This window comes from Notolepis coatsorum, assembly GCF_963971535.1.
Source record: "Notolepis coatsorum genome assembly, chromosome: 2".
NCBI classification, from domain to species: domain Eukaryota; kingdom Metazoa; phylum Chordata; class Actinopteri; order Aulopiformes; family Paralepididae; genus Notolepis; species Notolepis coatsorum.
Window position 1 is genome coordinate 64,689,717 of NC_140166.1, and position 18,006 is coordinate 64,707,722.

The 18,006-nt window shown below is 44.9% G+C and overlaps 1 protein-coding gene across 1 annotated transcript in view; it reads right to left on the reverse strand.

Moving 5' to 3' along the window:
- Window positions 1-18,006, reverse strand: part of chs1 (chitin synthase 1) — a gene marked incomplete at both ends in the record, with an annotated part of 46,510 nt that overhangs the window by 3,538 nt on the left and 24,966 nt on the right. The window contains 10 exons of the mRNA XM_084308199.1: window positions 146-256; window positions 1,157-1,261; window positions 2,760-2,913; window positions 5,683-5,764; window positions 8,042-8,160; window positions 9,085-9,293; window positions 11,223-11,304; window positions 11,970-12,084; window positions 12,649-12,753; window positions 15,039-15,218. Coding sequence (XP_084164325.1) covers window positions 146-256; window positions 1,157-1,261; window positions 2,760-2,913; window positions 5,683-5,764; window positions 8,042-8,160; window positions 9,085-9,293; window positions 11,223-11,304; window positions 11,970-12,084; window positions 12,649-12,753; window positions 15,039-15,218 — 1,262 coding nt within the window. The remainder of the gene's footprint in view (window positions 1-145; window positions 257-1,156; window positions 1,262-2,759; window positions 2,914-5,682; window positions 5,765-8,041; window positions 8,161-9,084; window positions 9,294-11,222; window positions 11,305-11,969; window positions 12,085-12,648; window positions 12,754-15,038; window positions 15,219-18,006) is intronic.

Consider the following 18,006-nt stretch of genomic DNA (forward strand, 5'->3'; position numbering starts at 1 on the left):
AGACAGACAGACAGACAGACAGATAGTTAGACAGTTAGCCAGATAGATAGATAGATAGATAGATAGATAGATAGATAGATAGATAGATAGATAGTAAATAGACAGACAGTTAGTTAATTAGTTAGTTAGTTAGATAAATAGTGACCTTGTTGCGCAGCGACTTCAGTTCCCTGGTCACCTCCTCCAGATGAGCTTTGGTGTCAACAATGGGAGCCAGGTAACGTTCCAGCAGCTTCACCCAGAAGTCGTTCTCCCCCTGAACACACACACACACACACACACACACACACAGACACACACACACAGACAGACAGACAGACACACACACACACACACACAACTTAATTTAACTATTTTTACTTCTATTTTACATGCTATACTATTTTATTTCATACTTATCTTGTCTAGCACAGTCTCTGGAGCGTAACAGTAAGAAGCATTTTGTATAAAAGTATTCTGTACTTCTGTATGACAAGTTGACAACTATTAAAGAAACTTGAAACTTGAATCTGCAAATTTCAGAAACAACCCCCCCCCCCCCTCAATGGTGTGAAAATAGGAGCACTAGGAGCTCCACGACGGTGAACACAGAACACAGACAGAGGGATCTGTGGTAGGTGTCGTATGCGTAGAAGCTGGTGGAATTTCTTTTAAAAGTAATAAAGTTAGTTATTCTGTGGTGTCAGCAATTAGCCAGAGATGTCAAATATGAAAGAAAAACAATGAAATGTACGACAGATTCTTAAAGATGGACGTCACTCCCCATTCAAAGAGATGGGTCTCGTGATCAAGATGGCGGCTGAGTGACTGGTCTTACCTCCTCCTCCTGCTGGACCTGTGGGGTGGTGAGGGTCTTACCTCCTGCTGGACCTGTGGGGTGGTGAGGGTCTTACCTCCTGCTGGACCTGTGGGGCGGTGAGGGTCTTACCTCCTGCTGGACCTGTGGGGTGGTGAGGGTCTTACCTCCTCCTGCTGGACCTGTGGGGCGGTGAGGGTCTTACCTCCTCCTGCTGGACCTGTGGGGTGGTGAGGGTCTTACCTCCTCCTGCTGGACCTGTGGGGCGGTGAGGGTCTTACCTCCTCCTGCTGGACCTGTGGGGCGGTGAGGGTCTTACCTCCTCCTCCTGCTGGACCTGTGGGGTGGTGAGGGTCTTACCTCCTCTAGCTGCTGAACCTGTGGAGCGGTGAGGGTCTTCTCGATGGCCCTCTTCACCCTGCTCTCCAGCCTCTCCATGCGGTTGGTCTTCAGGATACGACGGGCCTGAGCACAGAGGTCGCTAGTCAGTAAAACAGTTAGTCAGTCCGTCAATCAATCAATCAATAAATTGAACCTCGGTCAGTCCACCAGTCCATCTCAAACTGAACTCAACTTGGTCACTGAGCACTAGAATACTAGTAGTATTAGTACTAGTAGTAGCAGTCGTTGGGGTGGTGGTATTGGTAGTTGTAATAGTAGCCTAGTCGTATTATACTAAGTGATAGTAGTAGTAGTGGTGGTAATAGTAGTTGTATTAGTAGTAGTGGTGGAAGAAGTACACAGTTCCTTTACTCAATTCCTACTTAAGTTTTGGCCAGGTCTTGCTCGAAAAAGAGATATTTGATCTCAAGTGACTACCTGGTAAAATAAAGGTAAAATAAGTAAAAGTAGAGACGTTTTTGCTATTGCATGTACTTAAGTATCTAAAGTAAAAGTACACATTCTACATGACGTTTGTGTATCCATTGACCTCTATAGGTTGTGTTAAAGTGGTATGTGGTCCAGTTACGCTGCTCTGATTACGTCCTCTTGAAGTTGACAGGCTTCAAATGTGAAAGTAATAGTATACTCTTCATACATTTTCCATTTTGTATACATTATGTTTTCTATGCAAAATCCTTTTCTTCAAAGTGCCTAGTAGCTGATGTCTTCAGATAAATGTAGTAGTGGAGTAAAAAGTACAATATTTCCCTTGAAATGTATAGTGGAGTAAAAGTTCCCTAAAATGAAAATACTGACATAAAGTACAAGTAGCTCAGAAATGTACTCAAGTACAGTAGGCCTACTTGAGTAAAAATACTTAGTTACTTTCCACCACTGATTAGTAGTAGTAGTAGTAGTAGTAGCAGCAGCAGCAGCAGCAGCAGCAGCAGTAGTGGAAATACTAGTTGCATTCATTGTAGTATTAGCAGTATTAGTACTAGTGTGGTACCTGTTCACTGAGTGTGTATTGTAGCTCCTCCAGTTGGCTGTCAGTCAGTAGTAGTAGTATTAATAGTAGTAGTAATAGTATTAGTACTAGTATGGTACCTGTTCACTGTGTACCTCCTCCAGCTGGCTGTCAGTCAGTAGTAGTATTAATAGTAGTAGTTATAGGGAGGTGTAGTCAGACGTCACTGGTTGTTCCACCCGTATAGGGATTTATCATTTGGGAAAATGGATTATCGGCTATTGTAACAATTCTGCCGCATGGAAATTGAAAATGTTTCCATTTTTGCACAAAATGAGTTCCCTTCTATCACTAACATTATTGTTTAAGCATTTTTTTTTTTAATGATTCATTGCGAATATTTTCATGTTGAGCTATAGATTGTGGATGAATAAGCACAGAAAGGTACACCATGCCAATGTTCATGCTTTATTTGTTTTAAACGAGACGATTTAGAAATGGGCAATGGGGAATTTAATACATTGCATTGGACAGAGGGTGGAACACGAAAAACGGCAATGACGTAAACCACTACACCTCCCTATGGCAGTTGTATTAGTACTAGTGAAGCACCTGTTCACTGAGTGCGTATTGCAGCTCCTCCAGCTGGCCGTCATTCAGGATGTCTTCAGGTCCGACTCCAATGAGTTCTGCATTAACAGTGTCTGTCAGCATCAGCACCAGCTCCTCACACACGTCATCCTGCTGCTTGTTACGCAGAGTGTATCTGGAAGCAGAGGGACAACCACACACACCATTAAACACACCATTAAAGGGATAATACTAGTATTAGTAATAGTGTGGTATCTGTTGATTGGCTGTCAGTCTGTAGTATTATAGTAGTAGTAATAGTACCACCATGGTAAATCAAACACCACAACACACCACCGTGGTAAGTAGAGGAGACACAGGAGAGAAGGGTCTTTACTGAGACAGTAGGAAGGCTGAGAGGGAGACAGAGTAGGGGAGACACAGGAGAGAAGGTTCTTTATTGAGACAGTATGAAGGCTGAGAGGGAGACACAGGAGAGAAGGTTCTTTACTGAGACAGTAGGAAGGCTGAGAGGGAGACAGAGTAGAGGAGACACAGGAGAGAAGGTTCTTTATTGAGACAGTAGGAAGGCTGAGAGGGAGACAGAGGAGAGGAGACACATGAGAGAAGGTTCTTTATTTGGACAGTATGAAGGCTGAGAGGGAGACAGAGTAGAGGAGACACAGGAGAGAAGGTTCTTTACTGAGACAGTAGGAAGGCTGAGAGGGAGACAGAGGAGAGGAGACACATGAGAGAAGGTTCTTTATTGAGACAGTATGAAGGCTGAGAGGTAGACAGAGTAGAGGAGACACAGGAGAGAAGGTTCTTTACTGAGACAGTAGGAAGGCTGAGAGGGAGACAGAGTAGAGGAGACACAGGAGAGAAGGTTCTTTATTGAGACAGTAGGAAGGCTGAGAGGGAGACAGAGTAGAGGAGACACAGGAGAGAAGGTTCTTTATTGAGACAGTAGGAAGGCTGAGAGGGAGACAGAGTAGAGGAGACACAGGAGAGAAGGTTCTTTATTGAGACAGTAGGAAGGTTAAGAGGGAAACAGAGTAGGGGAGACACAGGAGAGAAGGGTCTTTATTGAGACAGTAGGAAGGCTGAGAGGGAGACAGAGTAGAGGAGACACAGGAGAGAAGGTTCTTTATTGAGACAGTAGAAAGGCTGAGAGGGAGACAGAGTAGGGGAGACACAGGAGAGAAGGTTCTTTATTGAGACAGTAGGAAGGCTTAGATGGAGATAGACACAGGAGAGAAGGTTCTTTACTGAGACAGTAGGAAGGCTGAGAGGGAGACAGAGTAGAGGAGACACATGAGAGAAGGTTCTTTATTGAGACAGTAGGAAGGCTGAGAGGGAGACAGAGTAGAGGAGACACAGGAGAGAAGGTTATTTATTGAGACAGTAGGAAGGCTGAGAGGGAAACAGAGTAGGGGAGACACAGGAGAGAAGGGTCTTTATTGAGACAGTAGGAAGGCTGAGAGGGAGACAGAGTAGAGGAGACACAGGAGAGAAGGTTCTTTACTGAGACAGTAGGAAGGCTGAGAGGGAGACAGAGTAGAGGAGACACAGGAGAGAAGGTTCTTTATTGAGACAGTAGGAAGGCTGAGAGGGAGACAGAGTAGAGGAGACACAGGAGAGAAGGTTCTTTATTGAGACAGTAGGAAGGCTGAGAGGGAGACAGAGTAGAGGAGACACAGGAGAGAATGTTCTTTATTGAGACAGTAGGAAGGCTGAGAGGGAAACAGAGTAGGGGAGACACAGGAGAGAAGGGTCTTTACTGAGACAGTAGGAAGGCTGAGAGGGAAACAGAGTAGGGGAGACACAGGAGAGAAGGGTCTTTATTGAGACAGCAGGAAGGCTGAGAGGGAGACAGAGTAGAGGAGACACAGGAGAGAAGGTTCTTTATTGAGACAGTAGGAAGGCTGAGAGGGAGACAGAGTAGAGGAGACACAGGAGAGAAGGTTCTTTATTGAGACAGTAGGAAGGCTGAGAGGGAGACAGAGTAGAGGAGACACAGGAGAGAAGGTTCTTTATTGAGACAGTAGGAAGGCTGAGAGGGAGACAGAGTAGAGGAGACACATGAGAGAAGACTCTTTACTGAGACAGTAGGAAGGCTGAGAGGGAGACAGAGTAGAGGAGACACAGGGAGAGAAGGTTCTTTATTGAAACAGTAGGAAGGCTGAGAGGGAGACAGAGTAGAGGAGACACATGAGAGAAGACTCTTTACTGAGACAGTAGGAAGGCTGAGAGGGAGACAGAGTAGAGGAGACACAGGAGAGAAGGTTCTTTATTGAGACAGTAGGAAGGCTGAGAGGGAGACAGAGTAGAGGAGACACAGGAGAGAAGGTTCTTTATTGAGACAGTAGGAAGGCTGAGAGGGAGACAGAGTAGAGGAGACACAGGAGAGAAGGTTCTTTATTGAGACAGTAGGAAGGCTGAGAGGGAAACAGAGTAGTGGAGACACAGGAGAGAATGGTCTTTATTGAGACAGTAGGAAGGCCGAGAGGGAGACCGAGTAGAGGAGACACAGGAGAGAAGGTTCTTTACTGAGACAGTAGGAAGGCTGAGAGGGAGACAGAGTAGAGGAGACACAGGAGAGAAGGTTCTTCATTGAGACAGTAGGAAGGCTGAGAGGGAGACAGAGTAGAGGAGACACAGGAGAGAAGGTTCTTTATTGAGACAGTAAGGCTGAGAGGGAGACAGAGTAGAGGAGACACAGGAGAGAAGGTTCTTTACTGAGACAGTAGGAAGGCTGAGAGGGAGAAAGAGTAGAGGAGACACAGGAGAGAAGGCTCTTTACTGAGACAGTAGGAAGGCTGAGAGGGAGACAGAGTAGAGGAGACACAGCTGAGAAGGTCCTGCCGGGGTCAGGGTTCATAACCACTTCATCTTCTCTGGGTTCACTTCCTTGACTCGTTCAGAATTCACCCCATGAAGAAGAGGATCTGAAGATCTGACTCACCTGATCTGCTCCTGTAGGTTTCTCTTCAGGTTAGCGTACGTCAGCTTCTTCAGAAACTCCTCTTTAACTGGTTGTACCCAGTCTACACGCACGCACGCACGCACGCACACACACACACACACACACACACACACACACACACACACACACACACACACACACACACACACACACACACACACACACACACACACACACACACACACACACACACACACACACACACACACACACACACACACACACACACACACACACACATTAAAGGACACAAATATTATCAGTGCACTTGTACATTGTGGGTTATTCTGATACAATCGTGCCCAAATTGACAATGGCAACCAAAGTTACACACACACACACATGGATGATGACACACACACACACACACACACACGCACACACACACACACACACACACACACACACACACACACACATACACACACACACACACACACACACACACACACACAGACAGACAGACAGACAGACAGACAGACAGACAGACAGACAGACAGACAGACAGACAGACAGACAGACAGACAGACAGACTGCAATTGAAGTTACCCTCATTTTCAATGTCGTCGAGACTTTACAGACATTTCAATGCACACATTTCTACAATATAACAATAATAAATATTAATACCTATCTATATAGCACTTTTCACACATGGACCGCAGTCCAGAGTACCCCACAGCAATTAATATAAAATGAACATTGGCATAAAATCAGCACACAAATTGACAGAATAAAAAACAATGCATAAATTGCAGACATACGAATAGGCATAAAATAAGTACAATAGTACAGTGTCGCTCGAAGGCATGTGAACCCCGCCGGAACAGCCTGTCCCCCAAACACCTCACACATCAATCCCCACCACATCCCCATCCAAGACCCCCGCGCGCCACTCACACCGCCATGCACGATGACGGGAATGCCACCCCATGCGGGCCGCCCCATCTCCCCTGGTCCCGGTGCCCCCGCCACCACGAGGAAAACCAGCGAATCCCACGCCCCTACACTCCACAGAGGAATGACAGGCCACGCGCCCCAGGACCCGCAGCCACGCCAAAGGAGACACGACTCCAAACACTCAAGCAGACAGACACAACAGCGGCCAACCGAGAAGACACGCAGGGTCGGGACGCTCTGGGGGACCCTGATGTAAACCAGACAAACGTCTTTCTCTGGTCTGCATCCCCTTAACAATTGTGTGTATTGAGCCGTACTGTATTGTACCCATTCTGCAATCTATTAAATAAAGTTTTCATTCATTCATTCAGTCTGAGACGACACCGGGACCCCCGGGACACCCCGGAACACAGCAGAAGCCACAGCGAGCCCCCCCCCCCCCCCCCCCACGCAAGGAACCCCAAAACCAGCCAGCAAACCGAGGGAGTCCAACGGCGAAGACCGACCAAAAATCCACCAAAGCACAAGCAAGAGACCAACACCCAACTCCAGGGAAGGTCCGGGAAAGATCCAGCCGTAGCCATAGGCGCCAACCAAACCCCCCCCCCAGAGTCAAACATTAGCACCCCGGCCAGCCCCCATCGCCAAACTCCCCCAAACCCACCGACACCCCAGGGACCACCCGCATGAAGAACCCACCACAACCCCCACAGCACCCCAAAGTGTCCCAAAGTGTCCCAGCACCATCCCCCACCACCCACAACACCACACGCCCCCCCCCCCCCCCCCCATCCAACCACCACCCCGTCCATCTACCTGAACATCCAGAATCAAGGGGCAGCATTTCTATAAATCCCATCTCCATAATCCAAGACAGATTTCTTCAATAACCCTCTTTCTACACATCATTGGGAAACTAGATCTATTCCTGTACAGGAAAACCAAATTATTTTGCCTCAATTTACTGACAAAAGATCAGCCAGAGAAGAAACCCCCAGCCCACACCAGCCAGTCTAACTAACCAACTAACCTGGTGAAGAAAAACAACCAATTCTAATTCAAAACATCAAGTTATATAATATTCATACTGGCCAATCGCGTCTGGCTCTGCTTAATTCCTCCTTTCGCTTCATAATAACATTCCACCTGGTTGAAGTGCATATGAACAAATCCACGGATGGAAAAAGACAAGGAAGGGCGTGGACGTGACCACTTCCTGTGTCTTGTAGTAGGCACGCACAAGAGTAGGCGTGGTCACGTGCAAGTTACGTGCATGTGCAATTTTTTCACGCGCACAATAGGTGCATGATATGACATCTCATAATGGCAGAGCGAGACGCTCAGCCAGTATTCATATAACTAGGGTTATAGGATAACCTTCGTTATCATTAACCTAGCATCAGTGTCTCTCTTTGTGATGTCACATCCTGTCTCTCACCGCTGACAGGAAGCTCCTCCGTCTCCTCCAGGTCGCCATAGAGAACATCGTCATCGTCGTCTTCATTATCGCCAGCACTGGAGTAGTTACTGTCCTTCTTAAGACTGTCACCACTGTCACTGCAGACACACATGCACACACACACACACACACACACACACACGTGACAATGAACTGGACTGCATTTACTCAGCGCTTTTATACAAATCGCTTTACAATGTATGCCTCACGTTCGCCCATTCACTAATACTCTCACACACACATGGACACATCGGGAGCAGTTAGGGGTTCAGTGCCTTGCTCAAGGACACGCCATCGCGCTTCCCGGAGGAGCCGGGATTTATCGTGCAGGTTACTCGACGAGCGCTCCACCTCCCGAGCCGCTGTCACTCATTAATTGTCCAGTTAATGACATTCTGTTCAGAATTGATCGGCATGATGCTTGATGATAGAAAATCGGGTCTATGCTGAAAATCCCTGGAATTCTGCTTTAAACCTGCACTATGTAACTGTTTCATGAAAAGATATTGCACCTTTTATGCCCTCATTTCTAGAACACAAAATGTGAACGACACAAATGTATTTTTTTCTCTTATCCTGCGTGTTTAAACACGGTGTAGTTACAGTATATCCCAACGTACCCAACCCCCCCCACCCAACCTCCTCCAATGTACAGTTTCTACGTCAAATGTATATACTCCCTTTTCTTGACTCCTTCTGTATCACAAACAGTACTGTATTTGCAAATCTGGTATGTCATAAATGTATAGATGTAGCAGTACTGACTATCTGTATGTCATGTATGTCATATGTCCTGATGAATTGAAAATGGGGGACCCTGATGTAAACAAGACGAAAGTCTTTCTCTGGTCTGCATCCCCTTAACAATTGTGTGTATTGAGCTGTACTGTATTGCACCCATTCTGCAATCTGTTAATAAAGTTTTCAATCAATCAATTCAATTCAACAGCTCACAGCCACAAGATGTCACTAGATTGCAGCTTCTAGTTTAATTGAATAATGTAAGTGACATCATCAAGTACCTGCAACTAGAAGAGGGGTTCTGCTCTTTCTCCTTCTCACCCCACAGCCCCTCTAACTGGTGGATGGTGTCAGTCGTGGCCTGAGACTCCTCCTTCGGAGGCGGAGTTACTTCCTGGTCGGTGACAGGAAGGGGCGGGGCAAGCTGTGTGCTCTGGCCCACAGCCGCGGTGATCTGTTGAACCATCAAGTTCTCTGTCTCTTGGGTCACCTACACATGAATAGATTAAGTAGAACACAATAGAACAGTGAGCTGTTGTGGCGTCAGGTTGTTGTATTGAGTCCCATGGCAAAAGTATTTTTGCATGTTACTATCAGTGCAAACAAATAGAAGAGTTTGGTATCTACTGTCACTACATAGAGGAGTGTTGATTGATTGATTGATTGATTTTTTTTCTGGATCCAAAGACACAACAAATCCAAGGGATGACATGCAAAAAACACTTATCTCCAGCACGGTCGCCGATGTTCTGACCAAAGGACATATTCAAATAACATATAAAACAACACATAAAGCAAAAGTCCAATACAACAAATCCATATTCTACATATCTAAAAAAAAAAGTCAATATCATCCTGACCAAATACCATAAAATAGCGCATTTCTTATACCATCATTAAAACAACAATCCGGGCACCCAAGTGGCAACCCATGTAACGCGCTGCGTCGCGAAGCAGTCGACCCGGGTTCGATTCCCGGACCCGGCGTCCTTTGCCGAATGTCTTCCCCCCGCTCTGTCTCCCGTTCATCCTCTCTATCTCTCTACCGGACTGCACGGTAGAACAAACAAATAAAAATCGACCATCTAATAAAAAAATAATAATAAAAAAACAACAATCCAAGTATGACCTGACAGCTATCCGGCCACTTTATCCCAGAGATATGAGCGAACCTGACCTTTAAATATTCCTCTAGATCAGGGGTGGGCAATTAATTTTCACAAGGGGCCACATGAGAAACCTGAACTGTGTTGGAGGGCCAAACCAATGATAACTTGAGCTTAATTCTGCTCAATATTCATTATCCAAGTGACACTGGCACAATGACACTGACTGCACTGCACTAGTCCGTACTGGATCCCTGCACTCTTCACTTTATATATATATATATATATATATATATATATATATATATATATATATATATATATATATATATATATATATATATATATATATATATATATATATATATATATATATATATATATATATATATATATGTATTTATTGATTAATCCCCCACTGCACTGTTTCGTTTCTTTTCTTGTCTGTGTTGGTGTTGTTTACTGTGAAAAAAGAAAGGAAATGCATACACTGTATTGCTGCAACAATTACCAATGTGTTTTACACAAATGGCTAAATAAAGGAATCTGAATCTGAATCTGAATCTCCAATTGTAAAAATGTACCGCGGGCCGGACACGGTAAAAGGCCGGAAGTGGCCCGTGGGCCATAATTGCCCAGGTCTGCTCTAGATCCTAGTGTGGTATCTACAAACGAAGGTGCGGCTGGGTAGCACAGTGGACTAAGCACTCGCCTACCACCGCAGAGACTCTGGGATCTAATCCAGCTGTCAGCGTTACCCCCGGCTTGGTCAGTTATCCCTACTAACACAATTGGCTGTGTTAGCGGGTGGGAAGCCAGTGGGCTATGTGTCCTGGTCGTTGTAAACGGCGACTCCTACTGGTCGGTCGGGGCGCCTGTTCAGCAGGAAGGGCATCTGGGGGAAATAGTGTGAACCTCCGCATGCGTTACGCTCCCCCAGTGAGAGTCCTCGCTGTCAGGTGAAAAGAAGCGGCTGGCTGACTCCACATGTATCGGAGGAGGCATGTGATAGGTCTACACCCTCCCCAGGCCGACAGTGGGGCAATGTGTGCAAGGACCGGGAAGGGAATTGGCATAACGACTAAATTGGGATGAGTGAAAGATACAGAAAGCCCAAAAATAAATAGAATAAAAAATAAATAAAAGGAAAATAGTGGTCAAATGAAACAACAAACTAGACCACTGGTCAGGAGAGATGGTTCGCTTTGGTTCTCAGAAATCAATATACATTATGTCATGTCCAACTAACACGCTCTGAACTACACCAACAGAAACTGACAGAATAAGATATGTGTCCTCCTGGGAGTGAATACCTGGATCTTCATATCCCAGCAGCAGATTCTGCAGTTTCTATCACACAGAAGACTATTGGATTTCTTCTCTTCACCCTCTTCACTCCTAAAATACAGACAGACAGACAGACAGACGGACGGACAGACGGACGAACGGACGGACGGACGGACGGACGGACGGACGGACGGACGGACGGACGGACGGACGGACGGACGGACGGACGGACGGACGGACAGACAGACAGACAGACAGACAGAAGGACAGACAGACAGACAGACAAAACGTATAGATTAAAGCTTAGAGACTTTAATGCTCCCAAGTAATGAAATACAATAAAGCCAGATATGATGTACTTTTGATACTTATATTTAAGTAAATTAGATATCCAATACTTTGACCAGAATACTTTTATATCAATGTATTTATGTTTTTTTAGGTATAATACTAATACTACTACTACTACTAATATTATTAACAATAATGATGATGATAATAACAACAAAAACAACAACAACAACTACTAATAATAATACTAATAATACTACTACTACTACTACTACTACTACTACTACTACTACTACTACTACTACTACTACTACTACGACGACGACGACGACGACGACGACGACGACGACGACGACGACGACGACGACGACGACTACTACTACTACTACTACTACTACTACTACTACTACTACTACTACTACTACTACTACTACTAATAATAATAATAATAATAATAATAATAATAATAATGTTAATATTACTTAGTTTCTCTGGTTCCCCAGGACACAATGTGCATATTGACCAGAGAGTAGATGGTAAGTAGCAGGTAGCCACTGGGGATGCAGATGAAATACATCAGCCCATATATAATCATACCTAGAGAGAACAGAATGTGACATGATATATGATATGACAGAACGTGAGAAAAACACAACATAACAGAAATACATCATATATACAATCATACTTATAGAGAACAGAACGTGACATGATATATGATATGACTGAACATGACAAAAACACAACATAACAGAAATACATCATATATACAATCATACCTATAGAGAACAGAACGTGACATGATATATGATATGACTGAACGTGACAAAAACACAACATAACAGAAATACATCATATATACAATCATACCTATAGAGAACAGAACGTGACATGATATATGATATGACAGAACGTGACAAAAACACAACATAACAGAAATACATCATATATACAATCATACCTATAGAGAACAGAACGTGACATGATATATGATATGACAGAACGTGACAAAAACACAACATAACAGAAATACATCATATATACGATGATACCCAGAGAGAACATGAGATATGACATGACATAAATAATCAGATGACATGATGATACAACATCGTTTTATGTAATATGTCTGTTGTTTGTGTGTATGATGAACAATCATACCAAACTCTTCCGGGTGGAGCAGTGCCGTCACCAAGTACATGATCGTCATGGAAACCAAGAAGATCCCGGTAGGAGTGAGGAAGGTCTCCTGCATCACCATATCACCTGTTAAGAGTCACATGAGTCAACCCTCTGACCAATCACAACTAAGACATTAGAGTGATGAGTCAACCCTCTGACCAATCACAACTAAGACATTAGAGTGATGAGTCAACCCTCTGACCAATCACAACTAAGACATTAGAGTGATTTGCATAGGTCTATTCATGATGCCCTTTTATGGGCACGTCGGCTAAGATAAGATAAGATATTGCTTTATTGATCCCCTTGGGGAAATTCAGGCATCATAGCAGCATGGGGGAGGGGGGAAGGGAGGTACAGGAATGGGCAGGGTAATAGTAGAAAGACATAAATAATATAGGCAATACAAATAAAAATTATAGTACAGTAGAAAAGTAAAAATAGGCAGTGTAAACAATATAATTCACTCTCTCTCTATACGCATAATGAGCAAGTAGGCAGTGTGATCAAAGGTGCTGTATGCCCTATCAGTTATATTATACATTACAATAAATATGGTTACAATAAACACTAGAATCTAAATATATACTTTGAGTAAGTAAAGTATACAGTATACACAGGTGCAGTATACACAAGGTACCCTAACGGACGTGATATACGTCATATGTTATAGTCCGTGCAGTTTAGGCGGGAGTCAGACACACTCAGTAATCAGACGGTGATCAGCTTTTGCGCTTGTCAGACATCTGCACAGTGCACATGTTATTTGTATTATTTTTCAAAGGTCCATACCGGTATGGTGACACAACTACTCCTGGTTGAGCAAACAAGTGGGTCGCTGCTTGTCAAAGAAACATTGGACCTGTGAGGTTTTTGTCCTTTGCTCACTTACTCGCTCTGTTCCTTTAAGCCTACTCGCTCTGTTTCCATTTGTTTTCGGTTAATCATTTCATTCCCCTATTCACACGCTTCTTCCCAGAGACGTCGTTGATTGGTTCTCCCCCGTCCACACGCTTATCAATCACATCCCTCAGCTGTCACTGCTTGTCAATTAAGCATTCCCGTATTATTTATACCCCGTTTCCCCATTCAAGTTTTGTTGGATCGTTTTGATATTTCAGTTGCATTCGCCGTTCCTGCTGCCTGCTGTTGTTTCCCTGTGCTTTGCCTCCAGGATATTCAAGAAGCATTCCTCTTGGACACCCTTTCCCCGAGGCGACGCGCTCGCTCCGTTCTGTTCCAACGCTCTTTACGCACAACGCCTGGGTGAGTTTTTTATGACTGTCTTTGATCCAATTCCGTTTTTCGTGTGTTTATATAACACTGAAGATTTCCAGCTTTTTATCAGACAGTCACTCACCCAGCGTTTAGCCTTTTTTGGATTGTTTCATTGGGATATTATTTTGGCCTAACATCTCCCACTGTGTGTTTACACACCGAAGATATTATCACATTGGATTTGTATTTTGGGACTTCGCTCACAGTGTTTATTTTGCACCGAAGATATCTATCACTTGGGATTGTGTTTGGAACGTTACTCACAGTGTGTATTTACACCGAAGATTCAGTCACTTGGATAACTCTGTTTTCGGGTACAAGTCACCTCTCCTGTTCACCTGCTCTGTTCCACCTGCACTCTGAGTTAACTCGCTCCCTCTCTCTCTCTCGGTCCCGCAACCACCTCGGAGATTCTGCCGAGAGAAGTCTGCAGAGCGGCTCTGACGTCAGCGTCTGCTTCCCCTGACTACCATCCCGGGAGAAGCTGCAGAGCAGCAACATTCATCCTTGCTTGTATTCCAGTCTTTGTTTGTACTCTTCCAAGTCTGTGCTGTTTATTTAGTCTTAATAAACAAGCCCTTGTTTTTGGCAACTCTGAATCCTACTCTCTTGTGTCGTTGCGTTTGGGGTCGGTGTCAAACCATAACAGGACCAGAATGGAGCTACGGAAATCAGTGAGTTCTTGAATGTGAACAAGGAAGTTACACATGCAGAGCAACAGGGAGACATGTTTTCTAAAGAGCGACCAATTAGTAAGCATGACCGGGAGATTATTTTGTGCAGGTTTCTTCTATATAATTCTATAGTTTATCACCATGATGTAAAAAAAAAAAAAAAAAAAAAGGAAGCAAATACATGTGCTGATTAATAAACGGGCTAAAACTCATATAAATGGTAAATGGTGCATTTATATAGCAGCTTTTATCCAAAGCGCTTTACAATTTGTTCCTCACATTCACCCATTCACACACACATTCACACACATGTGCAAGGTGCCAACCTGCTCATCGGTAGCAATTAGGGGTTAAGTGTCTTGCTCAAGGACGACTGCTCTACCTCCTGAGCCACTGTCGCCCCCGCCCGTTACTGACCGATGATGGAGAAGAAGGAGGCGGTCATGAGGAACGCGTACAGCACGGACATGACGGCAGCGATGTTGATCTGCAGGTTGGGTTTACACGTGAAACAGATGATCATGTAGAAGATCGGGGGGATCACCGAGATGATGATGGAGAGAGTTCCAGGGAGCGAAAACACAAACTGGAACGCACCTGGGGGAGAGAGAGAGAGAGAGAGAGAGAGAGAGAGAGAGAGAGAGAGAGAGATTAGCGGGAGAAGTGTAAAGGAGAGAGGAGAGAATAGAACAGACTAGAATAGAAGGGCGTGAGTAATCGATTACTTTCCTAATCGACTAACCTTTCACTACCACACTACATATAAGGTTAACCCTTTCACTACCACACTACATGAGGTTAACACTTTCACTACCACACTACAGAAGGTTAACCTTTCACTACCACACTACAGAAGGTTAACCCTTTCACTACCACAACTAGAGACGGTTAACTAGGTACCAAAATTCCATTCCAATAATGATGTAGTATAAGGAGGTAGCTTACCAATAAGGGCCTTAAAAATTAACAAACACCAGTGTTTGTTGCGCCTCTCCATCATAGAGGACCAGCCTCTATGTGTGTGTGTGTGACTCTGCGCATTAGCTCCTTATTGCTGCTACCATGCTCCCTCTACACTAAATCACTGGGTAACATTATCACGTCTCATGGCTTCTCGTATCATTGCTATGCCGATGATACTCAACTCTTCCTCTCCTTCCCTCCCTCAGATATCCACGTCTCTGAGCGGATCTCGGCCTGTCTGTCCGACATCTCCGCCTGGATGACGACCAACCACCTCAAACTGAACCTAAGTAAAACAGAATTGCTCCACCTGCCGGCCAAATCCTCCCCCCTGACCGACCTTTCCATCACAGTCGAGAATGCAGCTGTGACCGCGTCCCCGACCGCCAAGAACCTTGGTGTTGTCCTCGACGACCAGTTGAACTTCTCTGCTCACATCGCAGCGACAACCAGAACCTGCAAATTCTTCCTGAGCAACGTCAGAAGGATCCGCCCCTTCCTGACAAAAGAAGCCACCAAACTCCTCGTCCAATCAACAGTCATCTCCCGCCTCGACTACTGCAACGCACTGCTTGCTGGCCTCCCGGCCACTGCCACCAAGCCTCTTCAACTCGTTCAGAACGCAGCGGCCCGCCTGATCTCAAACCTACCGAAGTCGGCTCATGTCACCCCACTTCTTAGGGACCTGCACTGGCTCCCCATTGCTGCACGAATCCGCTTCAAGGCCCTCGACCTGGCATACCGTGCGGCAAAGGGAACTGCTCCCGCCTACCTCCGGTCAATGGTCTCTAACTACACACCCTCAAGACTCCTACGCTCTGCATCTTCTGGCTGCCTCAGATCTACTCCTATCCAAGCTCCGGGAGGGTCATCAAAGAGAAGTCGCCTATTCTCAGTCCTTGCCCCACAATGGTGGAATGAACTACCCACCCCAGTTAGGACAGCCGAAACCTGTCCAATCTTTCGCCGTCGACTAAAGACGCACTTCTTATCTGAAAAAAAAATAAAAAAAATACCTAACCCTAACTAACCTTACTGTCATGCACTTGTCCTAATAAACTAACCTACACTGTAACACGCAACACTTTGATGAACATTGTTACTCAGCTGATAGAGTTGTACCCTTCCTGATGACTTGTCGTACAGAACTTGTAAGTCGCTTTGGTCAGCTAAATGACTAAATGTAAATTTAAAGGAACACGCCAACATTTTGGGAAATTAGCTTACCGTCTTCTCCAGAGAGAGAGACAAGAAGATAGATACCAGTTTCCTCTCTGTGAGTTCAGTAGAAAGCTATTTGGCTGCATGTTAGCCTAGCTTAGCACAATGAATGGAAGAGGACATGGCCGGTTAGCCTAGGCATTGTCCAACTAACACCTCTCCCGAAGGCTAACCGGCCATGTCCGCTTCCATTCATTGTGCTAAGCTAGGCTAACGTGCCACTAGATAGCTTTCTACTGAACACACAGAGAGGAAACTGGTGTCTATCTTCTTGTCTCTCTCTCTCTGGAAAAGACCGTAAGCTAATTTCCCAAAATGTTGACGTGTTCCTTTAACCCCTTTCACTACCACACTACCAACGGGTTAACCCTTTCACTGTGACAATACAGAAGGTTAACCCTTTCACTGCCACACGACAAAGGGTTAACCCTTTCACAACCACACTTCACTACCTAGTGTGGTAGTGAAAGTGTTGTGAAGGGCCAGATTAAACCGAATATATATATTTATTTATATATATATATTTAATTGTATTTGTATATTCTCTAATATTCCCTGATATCCCTTGTATATTCCTTGTACAATATGCATTGAATATCCATTCTAGCCTACTGAACATCCCATAATAGTCTCCATTCTACTATTGGTCGAGACCTTGGTGCCAGGCTGCCATACCCCTCAGACCCAGTTCAAACGTACCGCTCGACATGTACGAACAAGTCCTAGTTCCGCGTAGGAATTTGGCTACCGCACCACTAATGGGACTATTTGTTCATAGTGCGTATATATACTGCGCTACTAAAGTAGGACTTTCTTTTCAGTCCAGTTTCTTACCCTCCAATAGAGTCACAGACGTAAAGCCTCCCCGCGACGCCACGTGTGGGAGTAAGGCCAAGTTCGCCTACCATCGGTATTGAGACATCGTGTATATTAATATTTGAATAGTCATATTTGGCACTATATCGTCGAGTTGGACGTAGTCTATTAAGCTAATAATAGTCTGTTAATATATAGTGCTTCGTGCGGTGAGAATACTACCGTAGTCAGTACCCCATCGTTTCGGGCAGAGAACTGGCTGCTTACCCAGGGTGGTTGACCCTATGTGAAGCTGCACCCGAGGAGCCCCAGAGCCGACGAGCGAGTGGACCTGTATACCGGATTATTCTACCGACGACAGCCCGCCTTCCCAGGCACGGATTAT